Raw genomic sequence first — 25533 nt, 5'->3', positions numbered from 1 at the left:
CGAAATCATTCAAAATTGCTAAATTCTGTCTAAATTGAAAATATTAGCGAATACTACACTTTTAGGTCAGTTTAAGATTTTCTTGGTTTAATTCTTTAGAAAAATCGAGCTACTTTATTGTATCTTGTCCGAAATCCTAGTCTGAGTAAATCACAACAGATACAATTCATCATTTTGCACAACGGCTACAACCCTGTGTTCAAGTGATTGACAAAGAAGTTTGCCTGGCAACCCAGCTGTCAAACACAGTTTCTAAAAACATGAAAATTGTGAGTGTTGCATTTTTGCTGCGATAAAATGAGTATTTTTACCCTTTTTGAATGGTAAAAGCGACCAGTGCTCGTGCAGTTTCGTTAATAGCACAAAGGGCGCGGTGGTGGTAACATTGGTTGAGCGAAACCAGTGTCGGCCGGCGGTGCGCTATCGATGTAAAATCTGTTGTTTTTGTTACGGTCGCGACGAAGTATGTGCATTGACCGAAAGAATGCTGGTACGGTCCGGTATTGAGTCGAGCAGCCAGCGCGAGCAGCAGGACTGTGCTACGATGTCGCCCCTGTGGACGGCACGCTATGACTATCAGGCGCGGGGCGACGACGAACTGTCGCTTCGGGTGGGCCAAATCGTGTACGTACTGTCCACCGACAGCAGCATCTCCGGTGACGAGGGCTGGTGGACGGGCAAGATCGGTGACCGGGTGGGCATCTTTCCGTCGAACTTCGTCACGAACGAAGACCCGGCGGTGCTGAAGGAGCAGCCGGACGAGATACAGTACCGCGAGCTCAAGCTGCTGGAGGTGATCGGGGTGGGGGGCTTTAGCAAGGTCCATCGTGCCTTTCTGAACAGTGAGGAGGTTGCGGTCAAGGCGACACGGCAGGATGACGATTTCGAGGTGGTCCGCGAGAGCGTCCTGCAGGAGGCGAAGCTGTTCTGGTCGCTGAAGCACCCGAACATCGTGGCGCTCAAGGGCGTCTGTCTGGATCCGCAAATGCTCTGCCTGGTGATGGAGTACGCGCGCGGGGGTTCGCTGAACAAGCTGCTGGCCGGTAGAAAGATCCCACCCGACGTGCTGGTGGACTGGGCCATCCAAATAGCCCGCGGCATGAAGTATCTGCACTGCGAAGCTCCCATCTCCGTGCTCCATCGCGATTTAAAGAGTTCGAACAGTAGGTTCATCCCCGATTCCCCAGGAGAAAGTGTGTGTTTACTACTTTTATCAATTTTCTTTCTTTCCAGTTCTAATTAGCGAATCGGTTCAACAAGGCAATCTGCTCAATAAAACACTCAAAATAACCGATTTCGGGCTGGCCCGAGAAGCTTACCGCACTACTCGAATGTCCGCTGCCGGAACCTTCGCCTGGATGCCACCGGAAGTGATCAAATCAGGGACCTACTCCAAGTAAGTACCGGTGGTATGGGTGATAAACGTGTTGGATAAGCAGCTAACTGTGTTAATTCCCCAAATCTCGCAGAGCATCCGATGTCTGGAGTTATGGCGTTTTGCTGTGGGAATTGCTCACCGGGGAAGTACCGTACAAAGGTTTCGATTCGCTATCCGTGGCGTACGGTGTGGCTGTCAATTCGCTTCGCTTACCTATTCCAAAAACCTGCCCAGAATCGTGGGGAAAGCTGATGAAGTGTACGTATTTCTTTGTCGTTGTTTTACAATGCCCTATAACATTATTTTAATCGTGGTTTTCCTCCGTTTTGCCGGTTGATTAGCATGCTGGGAGATCGATCCACACCGGAGGCCTTCGTTCAGGGAGATAGAAAAGGATCTCGACATAATCGCGCGGTCCGGGTTTGCTCAGACGCCGCACGAATCATTCCACACCATGCAGGACGGCTGGAAGAAGGAAATTGCCGAGGTGTTACAAGAGCTGCGTAAAAAAGAGAAGGTAAGATAGCTTAAACTACGTCCCTTTGCCCAAACTAAACTAAATTCGATCTTTGATAAACGAATACCAAAAATCTTACTACTACAAATCAGAACCGTTTGCTTACGTTGCACCTTCGGCGAATAGTGATTTATGTTTTATCTTACCTTTTCTCACTTTTTCGATTGTACTGATAAGTAGTATCGCGTACAAGGCAGTTTCTGTACACTTTCAGTTCTTGCTCGTGTTTGAACTAGTTATTGATATCCTAATGTTTATCTTTTCCAAACGTTCTTCTCCCTCGTTATACGTTACTGGTTGTTTTGCAACGTTTGATTTCAACCTAAAACCAAACTGTGTTATCGTTCGACTTAAAACATTATCTTCCATTCTGCCGCCTTCCTTTCCGCTTAGGCATTTAAATCTTTCGAGGAGGTAAGACGTTTTGCGGAAATCGCATCGTTTTTCTTTTTGGTTCGTTTTCTTCTTACAATCCTAGTACACAACTAATGTCGATTTTCAGTTACGCTTTGTTTTCGTTTGGTTTTGGCCCACATGGCCTCCCTTGATTTTAATATCGATCTTTATCCGGCATCCGGTGTGTGGTATGTGCCAGAGTGTTTTATAGTTAGAACTCGTCAAAAGTAACCTCGGTTTTCATGGAGTTCTCCGATTGGTTTCGTTTTTGTACGCGTTGCTTGTGGATCAGATGAGTCAGAGTGTGTATCGACAACATGAACATTGCCTTTCCCCACGTCATAAGTAGTGATTTATTTTTGCCGTCCAGCCGTATAATTGTGTGACATTAACAGTAAAAAAGGGAGTATGAGCTAATTCGAGTAAGTTTATCGCATTCGTTTGTGTGTATTTCTTAGTTTGCATTTACGCATTTACGTAGCCAAACAGTTTGCCCTTTTTGAATTTTCTTTGTTTGAAGTATGCCCGTTCGAAGAGGAAGCGGCGCGCGTGCGGCCGGCTAAAAATATACACATTGTCAAACATTCCATTCGCATCGTTGTACTCTCGACAGGAACTACGCAGCCGGGAGGAGGAGGTGACGCGCGTACAGCAAGCGCAACGATACCGTGAGGAAGATCTGGCCAAACGCGAACAGGAGCTGCATGCCCGCGAAATCGAGCTGCTCGGGCGGGAACTGACGATCCTGATCAATCAAAATACTCCTACACCGAAGAAGCGCAAGGGAAAGTTCAGCAAGAGCAGAATAAAGGTAGAGTTGGGGTTTTCTTTCCCCTATTAAGCCAACGAACCGTAACTTAACGCTTTCTTTTTGTCCCTCCTTCTGTTTGTAGCTGATTAAAAAAGCGCCTGGACAAATTTCGCTGCCATTGGACTTTCGCCATACCATAACGATACAGCACACGCCGGTCCGCGACGAGAGCCGTCAACGGTTCGACTCTCCACCCGGGTCCCCCGCTACACGGCTTCTAGTGTGTAAGTAGACAGATAGGGAGATATGCCACTTTCCTTATCTAACACACACCCACGGTTCATCTTCGTTTCCCCATTTTTTGCTGCTTGATTGTGTGCTTGGTTCGGCCGTTATTGTTTGTTATCAAAATTTCCATTTGCATCTGTTTTCATTGCCCGAATTGAAATAAACCATATTTGAGATTATGTATGAAGGAGCAAATTGACGTCGTTAGAAATCGTCGAGCCCAGCATCAATTGAAGCAGCGAAACATTTACATTTTCTTTTCCTCCGTTTAACTCACTCCTATCTTTATGCTGCATTGCTTTCGTTCTCTCAAACTCGTTTTCCTCGTACTCCAAACGGGTGGCAAATGTTGACACAGCCTTTCCGTTCGTTAAAAACAAAATACTACCGACCCCCCACACAGGGTTTTTGGTCAGTTAGTTAGATCGTTCCGTTTAACTATACACTTTTTTTTTACTTTCATTTCCTGAAGTTAGCGTTATATAACATCACTTTTTCTTCTCTTCAACTCACGACGCGCTTTCGTCATAGAGTAGATGTTTTTGTTTGTTTGAGGTTTGCCTTTGTTTTAGGTTTGACAATTTTGATAAGCGTGAAAATACAATGTTGACTTGTACCTCCCCCCCCCCCGGGATACCAGTGCGGTTTTGCATAAAACGCTCCAAGATTTTATAATGCATGACCGATGGCGTGCGTGCGTGATTAGTAGCGATCAGTTTGGTTTTTTTTTAAATTTGTTGTTTTTATCATTTTTCGCTCTTTTATCAAATTTAATTTCGTTTGCCTTAGCCACAGTTTTTTTAAACTTAATAGTGCAGCTGTAGTTACATTCTGTTATCTCAGAGTACGGGTATTTTTTTGTTCATTGTTGTTGTACCGACTGGATTTGTTTGACCGTTTGGTAAATCAAACTGTGATATTTAATATTGTTGGTAAAGTCATTATGAGGAGCTTAAGGCCTTCAATGGATTGTAATAAATTTTCTCTGCCCGAGTGAAACATTCATCATCAAATATGAGGTAAGGCCTTCTGTGGCTTTTTATGCGGTAGTATCGTTTAAATTGTGATCATAAACAGGAGGTAAAATAATTTAGATCGAATATGGCAATGTTAGGAAATTTGGGCATCAACTTTGCGGCAAGGTTTTTGAGAGTTCTGCAACGATGCTTCCTTAAGCTGCTTAGCTAACATTTCCATGCAAAGATTTCCCCCCCATTAACTCTTTCGCGGACGCTCCACGAGTGAGCGATTCTTACTAACGCACCAGCTAACAAGTGTGAAGTTCGCTTGGCCGCTCGTCCCCATCCACACTACGGCCATCAGCGCCAAGCGAACCGATATCGAATCGTACCGAATGAAATCTCATTTGAATAACGTTTGAACATGCCCTGTGACTGCCTGTAACATCGTGGCGATACGATGCGATACGATGATGCTGCCCACCGTCGGTCTCACCTCACCCGCCCCCCAAGCAGTTCCGGCCGATGGTATCAAGGGTAAGACCTGGGGACCGTCGACGCTGCACCAGCGGGAAAGGAGTCACTTGCCTACGATGCGACCGAGCGTTCGACCGCAGCAACAGTTCAGCAAGAGTGCCCCCAATCTGGACAAGTCCCGTGCGATGGCGATGTCCGCCAGCTCGTCGCGGCACGAAATCCTAGGTAAAAGTCACGACGATGGTCTGCACGCCATCGAAGCGAACCGTAACTATAGCAGTACTACTTCTACTACTACTACTTCTACTTGTAATGATATCCATAATAGCAATATTAATCGTAATCGTAATAATAATACTTTCCAACACTACCACACCACCGTACCCCGTACTGTCGATAGCAACAACGGTGTCTGTAGTAGCAATAGAAGTAATCATTTTCCAACTAGTAATCCTCATCATCCCCATCATCACACCGAGGGCAGTCAGTGCGTTACCAGGGGTGGCATCGGCGGGGTAGGGCAGGGCACTAACAATGAACGCCCGGCGTCGGACGAGGCGGAGTACGATCGCGTGTTCTATCGCACGATGCAGAAGAGTTTGGATAATATCTTTTCGCGCGACGAGGAGCAGGAGTTCGAGGACACGAGCTACTACCGGATGTCCTGGTCGCGCTCGACTGACAATCTCCCTGCCGGGGTGGACAGCGAGGAGTCGCCTTACTCGCTCCACGCGTTCGACTGGAACCGGTCGAAGTTCAAGCGTGAGTGTTTCATAGTCGGCGGTTCGAACGATTCCCACGGCGGAGCTGGTGGGGATGGTGCCAGCGTCAACGATAGCCGCAGCAGCACGGTCAGTACTAGCGAGTCGCGCAGTGCGGGTCAGCTGCAGGAATCGTTCGGCAATCTGGAGCTAAGTGAAGGCGGCGAAGGTTCGTCCTCGCGCGACGACGAATCGTCCGGCGGGGCGCAGGGTAGTTTGGTGTCCACGTCCCGCAAGAGCTCGGTCGTTACGTTCCGGGCCGACGTGGACGTGCGCTGCTCGGACTACGAGCCCATTTTTGGCCACATTCCCCTGCTACGCCCGTCTCAGCAGGCGACGGCGGACGGTGGCGGGTTGCGGCTGTCCGACGGCGAGCAACGACGGGTAGATGGGTCCGGTGCGTCGTCTAACGGTGTCGACCGGCCGTACGATAGCATCCGCCATAAGCTGCTCGACCGGACGAAGGATAAGTTTAAGCTGACGCGCTTGTTCTGGTTCAAGCGTGACAAGGCCAGTGCGGCGGCAGCGGCGGCTGCCGGTGGGAATGCGATCAGCAAAACCCGCCGGCTCGTCCAGCACAAGAACAGTATTTATCTGAAGCGACCGACGATGGCCAACAGTGGCACGTCGAGGGACCAGGACACGCTGCTGCTGATCGATGGTGAGGGGGGCGGAATCGAAAACGAGTCCCCGTACGGCATGATTCGGCGCACCAACCATTTCCTGATCGTGCAAAGCAACGAGAAAAGTCGCTTCGATCCTTCGTCCTGAGTCGGTCCGGAGCATTCGGGGACCGTGTTTTTCTTCCAGTTTTATTGGAATCGAGCTATCGAGTTGGTGGAGTTTGCACATATTTGTTTGCAACGCCAATAGGAATTGGCCTCGTTAAAAGGATCATGTGTGTTTATGGGTTCGTATGTGTGACTGTGTGTGTGCGTGTGTGTGCCTGTGTGATATTGAGAGTCACACATGTCTTCAACCGGGATTCGAACTGGGAACAACTGATTTACAATGTATCTGACCTGACTGGTGGTCAAGGCCATAAAATGACTGCAATGAATACTGCCTGAACCTAATTTTATCTTCGGGGGCCTTTCTATATGGGGTGCGTGACGAATTTTTGCCGTCGATTTAAAAAAATAATATATTTCTCATCTTTGCGTATCAATATTCAGATAAATTTGTTTATGTTAGGTATCATAACAGAATAACCAGCGATAACTACTCGTAACAAAGATGACCTAAAAGAGCAATCGGTTGGCCACCGCCATTTTACACCGTATTTTGCAGCGAATATTGAAACATAAAGGATATAGGATATTGAACAGTTTGCACGTTTTTTTATGAAGAGGGCAAGCCAAAAACTGATTCGCCGCCACTTTAACACCAAAAACTAGTCGTTATCCACTCAGTTATACAGTAAGCTTGTCCAATGCATTCGAAAATCGGCCAAACTGACTTTTTTTGACATATTTCCCGATATAACAAAATCCTGCATTCTTGCTCTGGTCTGTTGCTCTCTTGTTTCAACATTGTTACGTTTAATAATTCATAGTTATTTTTTTCTGACACCTAACATGATAACCATTCCCGTGTTGTCAAATTTATCTGACCATTGTGACGCAAAGATGGAAAACAATTTGTTCAAATTTATTGCAATAATTGGTCACGACGCACCCTGTACAATATTGTTTTGTTTTTGGTTTCACGTGGTTATATCTTGTTTAACGGTATTTTTTTTAAATTGTCATGAATCTTTTTACACTGGATGTATTCTGGAGATTACTCCAATGTCTGTAGAAATGTCTTATATGCCGTTCATACTTCTTTTTGATGGCTATCCCATTTGTAAGCTTTAACAAGAATGACTCTTTGACACACTTTTCTTAACACTTTGACGTCCGCACAATTCACGGTGTCGCAACGCTTTACGGCCGGCGCGTTTGCACTAGTTCCTCCGTATCTGGCCGCGCTGTTTGATCAGTCTTTTTCTTTTTTTGATGGAATTTACGTACGAACAGAAACGCGCCCTGTGAAATTTTTTTTACTTTCCATTTGATATTTGTTTACATCCAGTAGTCTGTGGTGCATGTCAGGAGGCAGCGTTGGCAGCACACCAAAATGATGTGATCGGATGCAAACTGATACGAAGCCATTACAACTATGCGTGTATCCGGACGTTAGAGTGTAAAGTTGTCCCAAGTCATTCACAAAAAGTAAATGAAAAATGCAAGAAACAAAAAAAAAAACATACAAACATCCATTCCCTTTTTTTAACGAAAAGAAAAACACTAAAGTTGGTTTAAGGCAAGGAAAATAATTTTCTACCGTGCTGGGGTCAATGGGTCAATGATAAATTGCATCCAGCGGTGAAATGGAAAACCCCACAAGCAAGCTTGATATTGGTAGAGAAGTTAGAGACAAAAGTAATTTTAAGTGTTTTAACTGTCAATAATCAAATTAACCATAGTCCGGTATTTGTGGAGGAACAGCTTTTCAATAAAACAAAATATATAGTGGGTAGGAGGAACTTGTGGTTATATCGCTTAGTAACAGAGCTTTTCCCCCTTGATGGTCCTTCCGGTAACGGTCGCGCGTACATGCCCGGTTTTAAGCCTCTAAATTTAGTCAAACAAAAACTTAAACTCATAAACAAAAACTCATCAGCGACAAAATCAAATGCTACAAATACTCTATGAAATACCGCGTGTTTTAAAGCACGTACACAGGTGGATAACATTTACATTTTCCCCCTGGTTCCATCGTTGCGTATTCATAGAACAAGTGTAAGTCGAAGATCAAGAGAATCAAATTTAGTACGAATTCCCCCATCCTTGCTATGGTTGTGGACATTTTTTGTTGAGCAAAGTTACGAAGGATTAGTATAAAAAAAAAACAGTGCAGGAACATGCAGCATATCACCCCTTATCATAAAGACACCTTTCAAGCCACTCACTTATTCTCATAAGTACACCCAAACCCATTGCCGCTAGGGAGATAAATGTTTGATATTGTGAGTTCATTTGTTCATACCCCTTCAGTTCTACAATGAAATTGTAGGTTTGCTGCAAGTATGTTGTATTTTAAAGGATTATGTTTGTATCTTAATGCCCCGTAGACTTATCGATATTATAAATTTTAATTTTTCGACAATTAAGCTGCACCATGTGTTTATGTTTTAATTATGTTTTCTGTTTAACTACGATTGTAATTATGAATATTATTATTATTATTTTGAAAATAAAACAAAACTGTACTCTGGATGCAACCAAACGTTTTACGTTTCTCTTCTGTTTTTATTCTGTTACTTGCTGATGCTGATGCGTTTTAGAAAATGTTAGCTTTCTTTCGTACGACCTTTTGTATTTCCTATTTTGTTTTTGTCGTTGCGTTGTATTTTGTCGTTGCTACTTTCGTTATTTTCGATTTGTTGTAAGCTGGTGCGAGAGTGAACAGCTACCACCGTTTTAGTTATGCAGTTTACATGTTAAAGTTTTATTTACAGTTTACTCGTACTGCTTTATTTTAGCCTGCTTTAGTAAATGTGGTAGCGGTTAAAGGAATGTTACATAATTTTGCCTATTCAGTACATAATATTTGAACGCTAATTCGGTCCTATTAGTTTAAGCATAAATTTTAAACTGCTTCCTCTGTGTCACTTGCAACTAAATCGTTCGGTTCATTGGAAAGATCAAAGGAATCAAAATTGTTCCGCTTCTGAAAGAAATGAGCTTTGGCGGCGGTGCTGGTGGTTTGTATTTTGTAACGTACGACATTTTGTGTTTGCAATGCTGTTGGTTGATTCAATTGATTTGTGTATCTGCCTGCCTATTTGGTAGTGAGTCTTTCTAGAGCGTGCTTGATTAGTTTACACTGTGGTTTCCTTAATGAAAAGTGATCGTTGCTGCTCAAGAGATTAAAAAAAACCACTCTTGCGATCGTCAGCTCAAAGTTGCTGTGAAGTGTAATAACGTTTGTTTGTAAAAACCGTACCATTTTGATTCAGATTACGATACCGACGAAGCGTGGTACGCCACGGCGGCCAATTTGGGTGCCGGACCGTGTACGGACATGTCGACACTCAGTGCCACACCGCTGTGCTCTAGTCTGAACCGTTTCGGCACGCTGCCGAGCACGGTCCCAATGCCGACGCTGTACGCTTCCGAGGGCCACCGTAAGCCCAAACCGTCGATCATCGAGCTGGTGCTGTACAATATGGCCTCGATGCTGGCGAGCGTTGCCTCCGGGTACGATGTGCGGGTATCGAACGTTAGTCCGCTGCATCCGAAGCTGCATCCCGGGCCGATGCACGAGAGCACCGGGTACTCCCAACCCGTCAGTCCCTACCACCACCAGCAGCAGCAGCAACTGCTGCCGGCGTTACATCCGTTGGAACCGCCCCTGCACCATCTAGAGCCGGTGCCGTTCAGTTCGCTGCCAGTTGCGCACCCCGCGGACGGTACGGTGGGTCAGGAGTTGTACGAGGAAGAGTCGGCGCAGGTGCAGGATGAACGAATGTATGCGCATAGTGCCACCCCGTACCATGAGGTGGTAAGCCGACAGCAGATAAGGTAAGTGTGGTGGTTGAAGAACCTCACGGACGTTTAATCTGTAAACACGTTTGTCTTATTTCACAGAAAGATGCACGCTCTACCGACAAGCCCCCGGCAGGACGAGCGAGCGCTCAAGTATACGGACTCGCCGCAACACTACCTACCGTCGACCATGTCAACGACCAGTGGCCTCGGTTCGAACTACACCCCGTCGGGGCCAAGCTCTTCCTTTAGTGTCGGAGCGGGTACGCAACCCCCAACGCCATCGCCAAGGCGAAAGTCGAGCGCTACATCGTTCATGGACTACGGCGATCTGCCGGAGGAGCGCGAGTGTAGAGCGGGCCTTTACATTCCGGGCGAGTACGATGGATACGCGCATCATAATCCTATATTTAACACGGGTGCTAGGGCGACGGGAAGTTACTTGGGTATGACACACTAACTCTTGGCTGTTTTGACTCGCTGAAAAACTCATCTTGCTTTATTTTCCACCCAAAGGATCCCACTACTTCCCTTACCGGCCGGAGATTAACTTTGCGTTCGAGCGGGAAACCAAATCGTACGGTGGTGAGCCGGTGTACGAGGACCATCATTACGACAGTGCGTCATACCACGATTACGCCTACGAAGGCCCGAGCGGCCCAGGGAGCAGTGGTCGAACGTCGACGGTGACGCGTGTTCCAGCGATGGGCATAAGTGCTACCGGGCATCGAAGAACACACTCCAGCGCGTCCGGAACCATGCACTCCGGTAGCAACATCAATCAAGGGTTTCACATGGAAGGGGACGATGGTATCGGGCCGACATCGCGGCTGCTGGACGACACGACGTATCAGTTGGCGGATCTTTATCTTTCCGGCACGGGCGGTGGAGGTGACACGAGCGGTCGGCCACAGTCCTCGGGCACCACGAAAATACTCGATGGTCCGGGCTTCCAGGCGACGAGCCGTATGCATCAGTACGAGAACGTACCGAACTTTTTCCGGAGGCAGTTGAGCCTGCAGGCACATTATCCATCGTCCCACGGTGGCCAGGGTGCGCATCTGTCCAGTGAGTTCATCACTGGCATGGAACAGGAACCGGAGCGACCGTATACGGTGCTGGGCCTGGAGCACGGCGGTGAAGGAGGCGCACTGTCGAGACCGCAAACGAAGCTGCGCTCGAGCCTGAAGAAGTACGTCCAGCAGGGTGCAGTTTTGGTGGCTTCCGGTGCGCATAGTAAGTACGTCGGGGCGAACGATGGAGGAGGTGCTAGTTCGTTAAGCTATGGCCGAACGCACAGCGCACCGAATGCAACGAATCCTACGCCACCCGACAGTCTTACCAGCGACGACAGTTCCTACCTTAGCGCGAAGGACAACTCGTCGTCGATATCGTCGCAAAGCCGGGTACGGTTCACGCCCGAGATTATACTCGATGTCGACTCACCGCTACAGGGGCCGACCGGGATGGCCGGCGTGGCAGCGGCCTCGTGCGTTAACTCCAAGGACCGGCGCAGCTCGTCGTCCGGCAGTACCATGCTTACGGCAACGCCCGGTTCCGGCACCTCCTCGACTTCGATCTCGCGCCGTTCGAACGCGTGCGATACGGGGCAGTCCTAGCAGTACGTGAAAACCTACATGGTCTAGGGGGTGGCGCGATGGCGAGCCATCGCAACCCCTCTACCCGCTGGTGTTGCTGAGCTTTTCCTAAAGCTAAAATGCATTCCACTTCAAACGGCGCATTCGGTTGGAAGTTGTTTTTTAGGACCTTCGGCTTTCGAAAACGTTCGATATCGCGAATCGTTTGGGCATTTTACTATCAGCAATTTTCATTCCAACCTTCAACATTCCAATGAAGCAATTTAAACATTCCAAGAATCATTTGTAAACGTAAGCCCGACGGTCCTTTTGTAATCGGATCAGAGCATCTGATAGATACCTTTCATTCCCTCGAAACGCTACTTCCGCGAAGCGACAAAAGGAACCATGCGTAGCGTCATTCACTGTAGGGTTACCCATGAAATTGGCTGTGATAACAATAATAATTTGTACGATATAAGTTTTCTCTTCTTTCCCCAATCAAAAACAAACACGTCGTATGAAAGACAAATGGTAAACTCATTGTTTGGCCCAAGATTTGGCCCAAGGTTTGATGTGTGCAATCCATCGGTTTGCTTGTGTGTTTGGATGGATTTTATCGTTTGTCCAATATTAACTTTTTCCTCCAATCTTACGACTCAACAGTAAAGAGATCAGAATAAGAGCAGTTGATTTTTGATTTATTTTCTTATCCTATATTTTATTTGTAGTTTAAGATGAAATGAGTGGAGCTAGTGAGGTTTTAATACTTTGCACAAATATGTATCGTAAATAGTATCGTTATACGCCTAGTTAAAAAGGAAACAAACATTCCCTTTGTGAATACTCGAATTTGGACGTGAATACGGAACGTGTATCGGTCATAAGCTTGTCAACTGGAATTTATATAGCAGTATAAAAAAAAGTTTATGGCAAAATAATGCCATCATTTGAACAAATCCTGTCTCAAAAATCACACGTTATTGAAGCACAGTATCTAAACACCACAAGCATAGGGAAGTTCACAATACACCTTAAACTCATATTAGCCGAGCTATTGCCCATTGAACTTACACTGGAGTTGCCAACTGGTTTCGTTTATGTAACATTGCAGTTTGTTTCACTTCTTGGCTAGTTACAAGCAAAACACAATAAAAGCAAAAATCAGCACCAAGGAAAACAAATACAATTTAAACCTATAGCGAATCACACGTTTGCTGCTAGGGGCTTTGCACGAATAGTGCGCAAATTTTCATAACGGAATTGTTGTCAAAGAATTGCAAACAACATTATAGACAAAACACTAAATAAAATATGTTACAACACAGTTTAGTAAAAAGAGTGAAAATTCTTCAAAACACCGAGCGCAAGCAATAAAAGACAGAAAACAATGGCCAAGAACTGCCTGTGCAAAAAAAAAGCGATGCCGACTTACGATGCATTTACGTGAATGACCAAAAGGAAGCACATCAAAAGAATGAAATTAGGATCCCCTGGGGAAAAAGAAATAACAGTCTAGTCTAGCGGTGCGCTGCTGCCCTTCGAGTGGGCCACGGGTTTCGTGTGTGCGTGTCTTTTTTTTTGCGTGTAAATAATCGTAGGAATTGTAAACTCAAATCTATATTATATACAAAGGAAAGGAAACGAGAAAGGAGTAAATCAATAACAAAGTGCTTTGGAAAAGAAACTTCAGTATTTATCTACACAATTTACTCACTATCTGTAAGCTGTGTTTGTAAACTAATCTGCCTAACGTGCTCTCGATTGGCGAGTGGAGTCGCCTCCAAACGGCGTGGTGTTGAGTAAAATTGGAAAATCTATCACCCACTTCAAACGGCCAGTGAATGTGACGTGGACGAAGATAAAGGAGGCAAAATAAATAGACCTTATATTAATTAACAAGCGGGTTTATTTTTAACTACCTTATCGCAAGGATACGAGAGCGAAAGAAAACTTGTTTTAACTTAACGTTTTAATGGCACACAACTTTGCATTTACAATTGACTTTTCATGCAGGTGATACTGTATCAAATGACGTATCAAATAAAGAGGCCATTGTGCCAATCAACCTCTATTTATGTTGTTTATTTTTCGGTAGCGATGGATGATATGGGTTGCAAATAAAAATGCAAATTCGGAGCGTAATTTATGGTGCGAACCATCGATGTGCAAATGACGAGTGTCTTCCGCCAACCAGCGAAAAGTCGAGTAGATAAAGCGATCAATTAACGCTAACAAATTACCTCATAAATTATCATTTTTCCCCGATCTCGAATTCCATAATTACCGTCTCATTGGCGGTAATCGTAGAGCGTTCGTTCATTTGTAGTTTCGTATCTTGAGTGTGCTTTTTTAATTAAAAATGTTTAACCTACATGGAACCAACAGAAATGAAATTATTTTATTTTAAGGCTTCCGAAACAGTGTTCGACTAAAATACGCTGATAACATCTACTATGGCCGTCGGTTGGATTGATCGTTTCAACAATGGACGACTGTTTACTTCGCAAAGCGACACACGATGTTTAACCGAGCGTACCAACCGCGGTTGACTTTTACCGGTTTTTATTTGTCCAACATCACGAATTTGCATGCGTGGCCATCAGCGCAACCACACAGTTGGTCGCAAGCGGTTCCAGTTTTTAATGAAGTGTAAACGAGGAAAATTAATTAACGGACGGAAATTATGACGACGGTCACATTTGATGTCCTCGCGGATGCTGTGTTCCGTTTCGAACGTTTGGAAGCTCACGGATGACTTTTTTTTTGTGTCAAAAGCAACCCACCGTTTGGTGTCCCATGCATCGGGGTTTGGTTAGTAGGCAAAGGTTTGGGAAACAGAAATTCGAGGAAAAAAACGTGGCTGAACCGAACTTCAGAGTGATCCGACGACCGAAAAGTGTATCTTTGCCGATGGGTTCATATTACGCGTCGCTCGACGATGGGTTTGGCGAAAAAAAAGGGGTTCGAAAAAAAATAACGAATAAGGGTAAGTTTATTAATACTCTCGTCAAATAACTTCCTCATTACAACCATACTTACTGGAGCGTGTGAGCTTGTGTGAATGTTTCGACTTAATTAGGCTGCGCGTCAACCAAATGAGTCGCGTAGGAAATATTTACATTAATCCTTTTGACCATTATGTTGGATCGTAATATTTTAATATGCTAAAATATGTCTTTTATCGTGAATATAACTCTGGAATATCGCAGACATTAATTGTAACAAACAAAAAGGATTAGTTTTGATAATTCTCTAATTTCTATTAAGAACATAAGGCTTTAAATTGTGTACCAAATATAATTTTCCTACTGCCTCTAACACTTCATACATTACACACGAATGATTGAACCATTTAAATGAAGAGGGTTAAGGTGCCAAGGTACTTTTCCGGCCACAACCGTCGGGATTGGTTTTCTCATGAATTTAAATGTGAAACTGAAGCCATGTTTTCGTCCTCACCTTTCGGGTAAAGTAATTATGCATCGTTTGGCCTCCGTTTCGATTTTGGCTAATCAAATTTTACTTACCTCCCCAATGTCCCCAATGCTGGTCGGCCAATGGCGGCCAATCGTCTCAGAGGGACGGTTAACCGGCTACCAGGCTCCACGTCTCCTGGTCCCGAAGAGGCCAGTTAGTTCAGAATGGTCCGGTTAAATGAATTTGCCAACTTCATTTCGAGCATGGGTAAATGAATTAATCAACTCCGTTTGCGTTTCACCGACCTTCGACAGCATGAGGGTGCCCGGGACGAATTTCGGGACTGGTTTCTATTGATGCTTGAATAATTGAGCATATTTTGGGCAGGTGCTGCTGAATGTTAACGGTGAATTTGACGAAAATCGCCGATGACGTTTATCCGTTTTCGTTAAAAGCCAAAAGTAAGGTGATGTGAATATTTTTAGCAGATTTTTTTAAACAGATACAAATTGTACGAACAAAAGGATTTAAAATTGTTCATCACTAGTTTATCTTTGTAGAATGTGAGAATATGATCAAATATTTAAAAAAACACGAAGAAAGCTCAAGTCATTGTGGCAATATTTTACAGCAGTGAAATAGCTGAGTTGAGTGAAGGTGAGTAGAATTTAAACAATAAAAGCCAATATTATATCCGTATACATTTTGTAAAACTCAATTTTCTCATACAACCACAATATTTTTTTTATTGTAATATAAATTGGATCGTTTAAGTAACAGAAGGAAATTAATCTTTCGTTTATTCCGTCATAATGTATTTAAAAGTTTTGATTCGAATTTATAGACACAAATCAAATCTTTTCGACGGCTCGTAATGCTTTACACTGAAAACCTGAAAGGAATATCGTTAAAATCCACAGCTTTCTGGGCTGATGAAGTGAAAGACAAATTATTCCGTATTCTTGTCACACTTTTCGCTGACGAAAAATCAATGATACGCAGTTGATCCGTGGAACAATTAAGCGGATTGCTCAAATTTGCTTGAGCAACAGCTCAGATTCTGATGATAAGACATTGGAAGAAAGTTCTCAGAATATCCAAAGAGCGATTAATGATTTCCTCACAAGGCAAACGAAAACGTCTCGGGGGCAGTTGGTTTGCGCCGGGCGGAGGATTTGCCATTGGGGAAAGCTAATGAAAAGCAATTCAAACGTTCGGCCCATTTATCAACAGGTTCCGTTGCGCGCGGGAAAGCCGGCCAATAAGTCCTTGGCGAGGCGTGATTTATTCGGTCCATGCATTTATAATAAGTGAATCAAACGAACTTTGGCCGTTGATTGAATTGGGTTATGGTATTAATAAAGAAAGATTGAATTTCCTACTTATCAGTATCGGCTCCTCCCATCCGCGCAGTTTTTTTTTTCTTTTTTAGGTTCTTAGTCATAATTCCGTGGAATAAAGTAACAGCATTTTTTTTCCGCCAAAAACCGAGTCAACCCGATAACGTAAAAACAGCCCCCAAGTGCAGGATCAATTTCCATTTTCGAAACAGCAAGTGAGCAGCGAAATGAAAATGTTACCGTCAAAAAGCCGTGCAAAAGCCGGCAAAGGCTCGTTTACAGCATAATCAACGAAGTTTTGGGCATTTTTTGAATATTACTAAAGTTGACCGAAGAATTCGATCCGGCAAACTTGTCCGTTCGGTGTGAAATAAAGTATGGAAAACATGAGAGGTGCCGGACAAATAAGTATCCGTTTTTCATCAGAACTCGCAACTGGAGCTGCGTCCGAGGCCAAGGCAGAGTCTCGTGAAAAGCCGCAGCCGTGGTCCTGGGAAAGTTTTTTTTTCCTGTCAGCCCCAGGACAAACGGGAGGCGGGATCATATCTATTCCTCATTCGCGGCACGTAGCCATTGTTACGCCACCACCGAAAGCGTCCGGATGTGGGTCCACGTTCATGTCGGCCCTGAAACTAAAAGGAATCAATTCGGGGTATCGTTCCGTTGGCGTTTGCCTGCCAAAGGTGGTCCTATTGAAAATCAATTTGTACCGTGATTCGACTTGATTGGCGTATGTTATGTGAGAGGTTGATGTGACCGTATGTTTGTGTTTCCGGTTTGCTTTTCACGACTTTTGTTGGCACATTTATTTTATCTTGTTTTGTTTCTTTCGTTAGTTATTTTGTTTCGACTTGTTCGACTCGTTTACTCGCGCCTGGAGGCCATTTCATTGAAAATGGAAATGTTTTCCCGGGTGGAAAACGTCACTCTGTTGAGGTCGGGGTGAAGGCGATTTTGATGTGGGATAAATCTCTGCATTGAGATCTGCAATACACTACTATGTTATACTATTCGGAACCGTGCTTTTTGGCAACTCTGCAGCGCTCGTTGTTTTTCTTCCATTTGCCCAGATCGCTGATTGAAGCTTCCATTTTTGTGTTTTCTGTTCTGTTGAATTTGAAATGAAAAGCAGAGTGGAAATTGGTTCTGATACATTTTATTGAGAGCGAAACAATACATTTGGAAAATGGTGTTGACTTAGTCGATGCTTTTAGCGTAGGTAATTTCTCGCTTATAAAATTTCCTGTAAATTTGATATAACTTAAATTAAAAAAAAAAAAGTTCTTCGCAAATAGATTATGATTTGCTTCATATTCCGTATATCTATCACTAACCTTCTATTCATGTTGCATGGGTTTCGTAATTCAAGAAGGTTTACCTATTTGGTGTTCCTATATAAAAAAAGTCTCTAATTTTGAAATAAAAACATTGAAAATGGGAATTTCTTTCACATTTCCCAAATGGGAGAACGCTTTTACCGGCACCAAAAGGCAGACAGGGAAGGCTTCAATTCTTCTTAAAAGGTGTTGAAAAAACTTCCCCATTAGACATCTCTGGTAGGGCGTCCCTTTCTACAACATCCACTGGCATTTACACGTTATTGGGATAAGGTCGATTCCGGATTCTCAAAACGTAGGCCGAGTGTCGATAACTGTGGCTAAATGAAGTGGTCAGTCCTTACGTTGGGGGTTGAAAATAAATTTGGTTGATTTTTAAACAGGTTTGGAGCCACTTTTTATATTTTCGCTAGGTGCTTGGTTTATTATATGTTGGGAATATTGAAATAAATTAATTGAATTTAGTAATAGATTTAAATGTACACGTTTTGGTAAACTCGATTGCAACTAATACAATTCTTCATTCAGAAGACACCGTCGTAGTAGAAAAATGTTCAAAACACCAAACGACAGCGTACTGCCAGGGATTGATAACAAGTTTTCTCATCATGTATTCCAGTCGGAACGTGAGTTGAGCATGTACCTTACTCTTACCACTGTTACTCCAACCGCTCAAGCGATTGCTTTTTTGCAAGGAGTTTTCTTTTATATTCGCCTGTTACGTGATGAATGGTTCGCTAGTGCAACATATTTCCCCGTTCCCCCAAAAGGATGCTCGTCGATTTGTCACGTACGCCTTCGAATTTTCTTCGCCGCGAATGCTGGCTGATAGGTGGTTCTTACCGATACCACTTGGGCTTCGGTTGTCAACCGGAGGGCGACACTGTATACCTCTGCCATCGAGTGGTTTTCGAGAGATGGGCTAGCCCAACATCTTAACAAGCTTTTCGATATTCATGGTGCAACCGATACGAATAATAAATAAATTGCAGCCCACTTTATGATGGCAAAAAATTGCCCCAATGCTCTACGAGCCAGAAAATTGGAGACGGTTCAGAAAACAAGGGTCGGAAAGTTGGTGAGATTATAAATCGTGCATGCGCCGTTTTCCCGCTTGTGGTTTGGCATAAGTGCACTTCAACTTGGAGTTATGTAGAGTGAAAGTAGTTAAAATAAGCAGTAAAGTCAAGCAAAAGCAGTAAAGTTAGGAAAATACCGTAAAAATTTTAAAATAAGTATATCACAAAAATAAGAACATATCAATTACCCATTAAAAATTAAATGCTAAAAACCCAATATACATTAAAAAAGTATTTACATGAATACATAAACAACAACTATTATATATTCTCGCTACTACCTATCAAATAATTTACTAACAAAACAATGTAATTTGTGTTTGAAAAATAACAGTTTTAAAATCTAGAGTACATTGAAAAGTAAAATAGTTTGTATTACATTCGATTTGTTTTTGATGTTTTGAATGGTCTCGTAAACTGTTAGGATCTTAAGTGGAACCTTTTGATCCTGCAACTGGCGTGTTAAATTTATTTAGATTTTCACTGAAAAAGATACATATGACATATAATTATGTGGATTCGTTATTCATCTAACTTATCTTTCTACTCCTCCGCTTATTACACTCGGCATTCTTTCCCACGTTCAAGCAGGGATCTGCTGATGTCGCACCTTTGCTATGCGATGTCATGTTTGGAGTGTGGCTGGGTCGCTAACATACAATTATATATTAGGTTATATGTAATTATATATTAGGTTGACATAACGAATATTATGTTTCTAAAATGTTAAACAATTTATACAAAAAAAAACAATTTGATGCTTCAACAATGGACATTTTACATTCATTTGAGAGTTGCCATGTTTTATGCACATAACTTGCACAAAGTTTAGTTCACTAACAAGCAGTAGTGGTCTGACTTAGTTTTGTGTGCCTTTGATACCCGTTGCTAACATGCGACACCTTCCTGTTGTAGCTGCATATGGTAATTACTTTGGGCGACAATTTGTCACCACGGAAAGACACGTACAAATTTACCAGCGCCACGAAAGTTGCCCCACTGTGTTTGGTGTTGCTGATTGACTCGCCGTAACTTTCACCGGAACACTAGCGTTGCTGAAATGATTGCCAGCGTTTTCTACCTGGCAAACAACGATGGCGCCAAACCAAAGTCCTCCGATGGTCTGCCTCTGATGGACCAATTATTCGTCCCTTTATCTACCCTCATTGCTCACCCCACGGCGAAACACGGTATTAACTCTTTCCGAAAACATTGATTCGTGGGTTGTGGGCGGGGATGTAACGATGCGGACAATACGGGGGTAATTGGAAAAGCACGTGTAGCATTCAACGTAGCTAGTTTCAAGAGCAATACTTTAGATTCTAACTTTCGCAGCAAACTGTGCGCACCTAATTACGCGGTTGGACGTTAACGACCTGGCTGTGTGCTTGGCACGATGATTTGCCTTCCGGATGCCGCAAGGTCAGGATAGAAGTGTTATGAATACATTATTCTATAAAACTATCTAACTTTAGGCGCTACACTCTCCGTGTTTCTGTTGATTTTGCAAATCTATGTAGCAGTACTATTTTGGTACATACGGTCAACAAGGGCATGGGACAAGACAGATGTTTATGCTTCCTCCATAACCTCGGCGATGTGGTCGGTGACGCGTTGAGCTCATATTTATGTACCGCCCTCGAACCAACAGCCTCGGGGTCCGATTTTATAATGTTCCGCTTAGTCCCGCCGGAGAAAAAGTATAGCCTCGGCTCGCAGCAACGCTCGTGGGAATGCTAGGAATGCCAGCGAGCGGAATTAAAAGATAACAAATGATATAGATTAATTTCCCCCACCCCAAACGTATATTGGGGCGCGGGATTGCCTCGTTCGCCTCACAAGATAAATGTGCATTGTTGATGGTAATTTTTGAGTGGGATTGACCCAGCATAATGTTTGCTTTGCGTCCATGCTTCTGGTTGATGAAGGGTGTAATTTAGAAGCCCCGTGTTCATATCTGTTAGAAAAATCTTAGCGTAGGTAATTGTCTACACTTTTGATGAGTTTTCTGATTTTCTAGCTGATTTTTTGGAAAATCCATTTCATTACTCAAAAGCTTTACTAAAATCACATTACTAAAAAGTTCCTGCTAAATAGAACCAAATTTTAAAATTTATTCCTTTAACAAACTTACTAGAATAAATGTTGTGATATTCTTTTAAACCTTCAGATTGGTGTTCAATGCATTGTAACCGTTGCGCTTTGTCGTCCCGTGGAATGTTGCAGCATTTTACAGTAAAAAGACTGTCCCGTTCACCATTACCATAACGCTTATGTTCCACGTTTAGTGTAGTAATTCGATGCGATTATCGTTTCTCGTTCGCCTGATCGCTTCTGACTTTTCCCGCACTGCATTCGATGGGAGTTCGCTCACAAGTGTACTTCTGGTGGGAATGACGAAAAAAGAACATCCCAATCGAATTTCAGAAAGACGCTTCCCTAGCCATAGTTGGGGTCAGCGATTTTTGCAACGGATTGCCTGAAGTGGAAAATCCCTTTTGAAGGATCTACCCAGCACCGATGCAGTCAAAAAGGGTTCGAATATTCTTTAGTGCTACAGTTTCCGGGCAGAAAATAAAGCCACAAGTTCGATAGATGGTTGTGTGGGGGCTTGGAGAGGATGAGGTGACCTTAGCAGATGGATTTTTTGGTACGTGTAAGCTCAAGTATGCGTGTTAAAGTACGAGCATGGATCCAACAACCCTGAACCCCGGAAGCTGGATAATGGAGGCAAATGTACCCTCTCCGAATTTAACCAATCAATCGACCAATTTGGCTGCTGGCTCCCGAGGCTCTAATTAAAGTTGAATGGGCCAACCACGGCTTTCATATGAAAGAGGAAAGATCTACAAGGAACGGATGAAACACTCTTTTTGTCAAGGGTCAAAGTTTACAAAGCTGGTGAAAAAAGTGTAACGTGGTGGAGAAACGTGGCGTACAAAAACGCTACAGCCACGCGATACGGTACGTTACACTGGACGTTTTAATTTACCCAGTGACTGTTCATGTCCGGAATTGGCAGAAATCCACGAAGAGAAAACTTTTTTGTAGCCTTTTTGTAGTAGAATGTGTTTTTAAAATAACGTTCAAACCTACTGCTCAACGTAAAAATTATTGCAGCTTCAGCAGCAGATTTTGCAAGTCGTTCTAAAAGTAACAGACGCTTCCGGTACTCACTGGATCTGAAGTGCCCGATGGTCGATTGAGAATATCTGAGAAGAATCTCATAGAAAAAAAATAAAACACACACACACATACATTTATAGAAACTGATGTTGAATGTTCATTTGGAATATTAATCGACTCAATTTTGCATGGTATTCGATTGGAATTGCCGTGGAAAAACGAGTGCATGCAAGGGAAAATTTATTTTACGGAAAGAAATACAATGTTAGTGAATGAATTGCAGGAATGTGAGTTGGTTTCGGGAGTTATTTAAGAGTAGCCAGTAGAAACTCGGAGAAAAAAATGTTCAAACCGAGACTAAATGGCATTGCAAGCAAGGACACGATGTTAAGGGTATTAACTTTCCGTTTTTGGTCAAAGTGGTTCAATAAAACAGGAAAAACTAAAACTACTCAAGCATGTGGTTTAGCAAGTTTGAAATATTTGAGATAATAAAAAAAAGAACTGGAACTTCATTTTGGACTGCCGTTTTTAATTCAAACCTTTGTCGGACTAAACTAATAATCTTTCTTTTTTTTTAATAACTTTTCCTTCGATTAATCAACTCTTACGTAGTGTTTCTAAGTGGTTTTCAGTCAACCTTATTGGTTTCATTAGGCAGATGTCAAGCTCATGCAAGATTGTAACGTCATTTTAATGAAACAGAGTCCCGTCTAAATTGCCGCTGATGACTGAAGACAGATCCGTACGCAGAAAATTGGTTTTATGACTATTGGATCATGACCTTAGTGCATCCGGTTCCTTTCCCCGAAGGTGGCAGTATGTTTCAACGAACGCTGAAGTTACGCATGGGTAGAAGGTGTCTAAAAGCAATCCAATTATGAGTGACCAAAGTTGCCAGCACTGCCATAGATGGTTGGGGTTTTATTTTTTTGGTTCAAAGCAGTGTATGGTCTTGCTCTGCGCAACATGATCCTATCACGTGCTTCCGTGTACCGAAACGCTCGTGTGAACCATGAACAGTGTGAAGCGGAGATTAAGAAGCAAGCCAACACTGACCATCTGGGCTAGAACGTGGGTATTCGCGTGAAAAACTGACTTTACCAAGGTGCTGGCATAGCAACTGTGGCCCGACATGTGTACGGTCTTATTCCGTCGAGTATCGTTACGGAAAACCTTCCGAACTTCTCTAGGAATTGATTAGAGAACCTTTCGACGAAAATCGAGTATATGGTGGTCAAGGACTGGTTCGTTTTTTTTGAATATTCGTTTCCGATTTGTCCCATCGATAAGTGCATTGCAAATGCAGTCGAGGACTGAAGTGTTCTTCCACTGTAATGGGTCTGAAGGGAAATTGATTTATTGTGTTCTACGCTTCAATAGTCTAGCAAAAGGTGCATACATTTATAGACTTCATTTAAAACGTGTTTAAGGTTTACAAATCAAGATATAATTATTTTGTTCAATTTTGTTGGGCTTTGTTTTATGCTTTAAATTGAGTTCTTCTTCAAAACGACACCCTTACTAGAAACCTTTATAAATGACCACATTTGGATATTTTAGTACCAGAAAAATCGTTAACAAAATCATCATAAACACTTGACACAGCCGAATTTTCAAAGAAAGCGTGCAAAACATGATGATAAGGAACGTACCTACTGTGTCTGCTTGAAGGATGTTAGCAAAGTCGTACAAGTACAGGAAAAATCATTTTATCTTCACCTTGCTTAAGCTGCTTTATATCTTCCTTTACTATAAAACGCCCATCGTGTACACCGCTCAACTTGGCTGCTATGGAAGCTTATGTTGTGATTTGGCGGATTTCCGTTTCGTTTTTTTGTTCATCACTTTCCGTTGACATCCCCGTCAGCCGAGAGTTCTATCTGCGAACCCAAGACTTTCTATAAAATATGTTGTGTTTTTTAGTATCTTCTCCAAATCGCACGATTCGTTTTATCCATGTTATTTTAACGTTTTTCTTGTGCCTTTCTTCTTCGCTCGCGTGGTGTTTACGATGCTGCCGGTAAGTGTCGGTGATCTATCTGGCGGCGAAATTCATCAATGGTAGGGAGGCGTGTGGATTGGAAATGTCTTGGCTTGGAAACCATGGAACCCACTCGCTGTACATGACACTTGAGAAACAGGTTCGTGATGGGTTTGGGCTCTGGACAGCGCTTTGGCGTCCTTTATCGGGCACATAAATCTAGACGAGGATTTTTTTCACCATCGTGCGAGGTTCGCTTTTATCCCCCTTCCCTTTGATGAGCCCACTGGCAATGGCGTTGAAGCAAAGCTAAAAACAAAATATTTCGCCTTACTCCCGTCACTACGGAGAATGGCCAAAATCAAACGAAGGCAGTCGATGATGATGGCGCTGATCGCCACATGATCGCAACGTCAAAAAGGCGTAAACCCGCTGTGCAAGGTGGCGATAAAACCAAACTGGACTCGCTTCGTTATCGCCCGTACAGCTGCAGCCGAGACAAAAATTAATGTATCTTTATCAGTCACGGCAACGCGTTGCCAAGAAGGTCACGGTCACGGTTTGACAGATTGACGACGCATGTGGCGCTTGATTGTTGAGGCAAAACGGCAGATTTATGTTTGTATTTGCAAAGCTCCACCTAAATAGATTGTGGACAACGAATGCACACTGAGGTCATTTTGCTTTGTCCAAGTTTCATAATCCTTGGATTTCTTCTCTGACGTCCCAAGAAGTTATTGTTTTAACCAAACTGTAAATAATGTCATTTCGAATAACAAACGTAACGGTCTACAGTGTGCAAGGGATGGGAAAGGTTATGGAATCTGGGCTATCGGGGGATAAGTGTTTTACGGCTTTTTTTAGTAGTCGTCCGTTTAAGGCTAAATATTATGAAAAGGATGCGGCAGTAACGTTGCGAAATGAAGCTTTGTTACTGTTATAAACCTTAAGCGACGGCTAGACATAGCGGGAATCGCACCAATATTCCCGCCAGCCAGCGGGAATCGCGCTGGACGACGGGAAACTCCATATCGAATATGAAAAAACCGGATTTCGTTCCCGCTATGTTTAAAAAATGCGAAACTACGACTTGGCGCGAACGGATGCAGTTGCCTTATTGAAGTTGCTGTCGAAACTGGGCTACTTTTTCCCGTTCCCACCACCGGGAATTCCCGCTACGTTTAAACAGCGGTTTAGATGAAAACTAATCGCAGATTATCCTTATAAGTTGAATGAAGTTTAAATGAAAAAGTCATATGGTTGGTATTTGGTATTGGTTGCTAATGTTTTCATTTAACATTTAACATTGCTAATGTTTTCATTCTCTTATTCACGACGTGTTTCTATCAATTTTAATATTTGGTCATGACAGAGTAGTTGAACACTTAATGAAAGTATTTGTTTTTCAATCGTAGCTATACCAACCGTTGATACTTTGAATCCAAGTATCTTTTATGATTTTATTATGCTTTTTTCGGTAATTGAACTTCATAGCTCTAATCTCCTTAGTTTAGCCTCTTAAGTAAAATTGAAAGGACTTTATAATTTCAATTACTAATTTATATTTGGTTTTGCTGCAGTCAATACTCGGCAGAGGGTAATTCTACT

General features: G+C 43.2%; 1 protein-coding gene across 1 annotated transcript; it reads left to right on the top strand.

Moving 5' to 3' along the window:
- Positions 1-260: 260 nt before the first annotated feature.
- LOC131259684 (mitogen-activated protein kinase kinase kinase 11-like) lies at positions 261-13489 on the top strand. The gene is made up of 10 exons (XM_058261253.1): positions 261-1163; positions 1234-1396; positions 1470-1636; positions 1720-1895; positions 2905-3102; positions 3185-3326; positions 4806-4991; positions 9534-10098; positions 10165-10508; positions 10579-13489. Exons 1-10 carry the CDS (start codon positions 485-487, stop codon positions 11679-11681), a joined length of 3723 nt encoding a protein of 1240 aa, XP_058117236.1. The 5' UTR covers positions 261-484; the 3' UTR covers positions 11682-13489.
- Positions 13490-25533: the final 12044 nt, after the last annotated feature.

This window comes from Anopheles coustani, chromosome 3, assembly GCF_943734705.1.
Source record: "Anopheles coustani chromosome 3, idAnoCousDA_361_x.2, whole genome shotgun sequence".
Taxonomy (NCBI): Eukaryota; Metazoa; Arthropoda; class Insecta; order Diptera; family Culicidae; genus Anopheles; species Anopheles coustani.
This window is presented reverse-complemented; position numbering and strand designations above follow the sequence as displayed.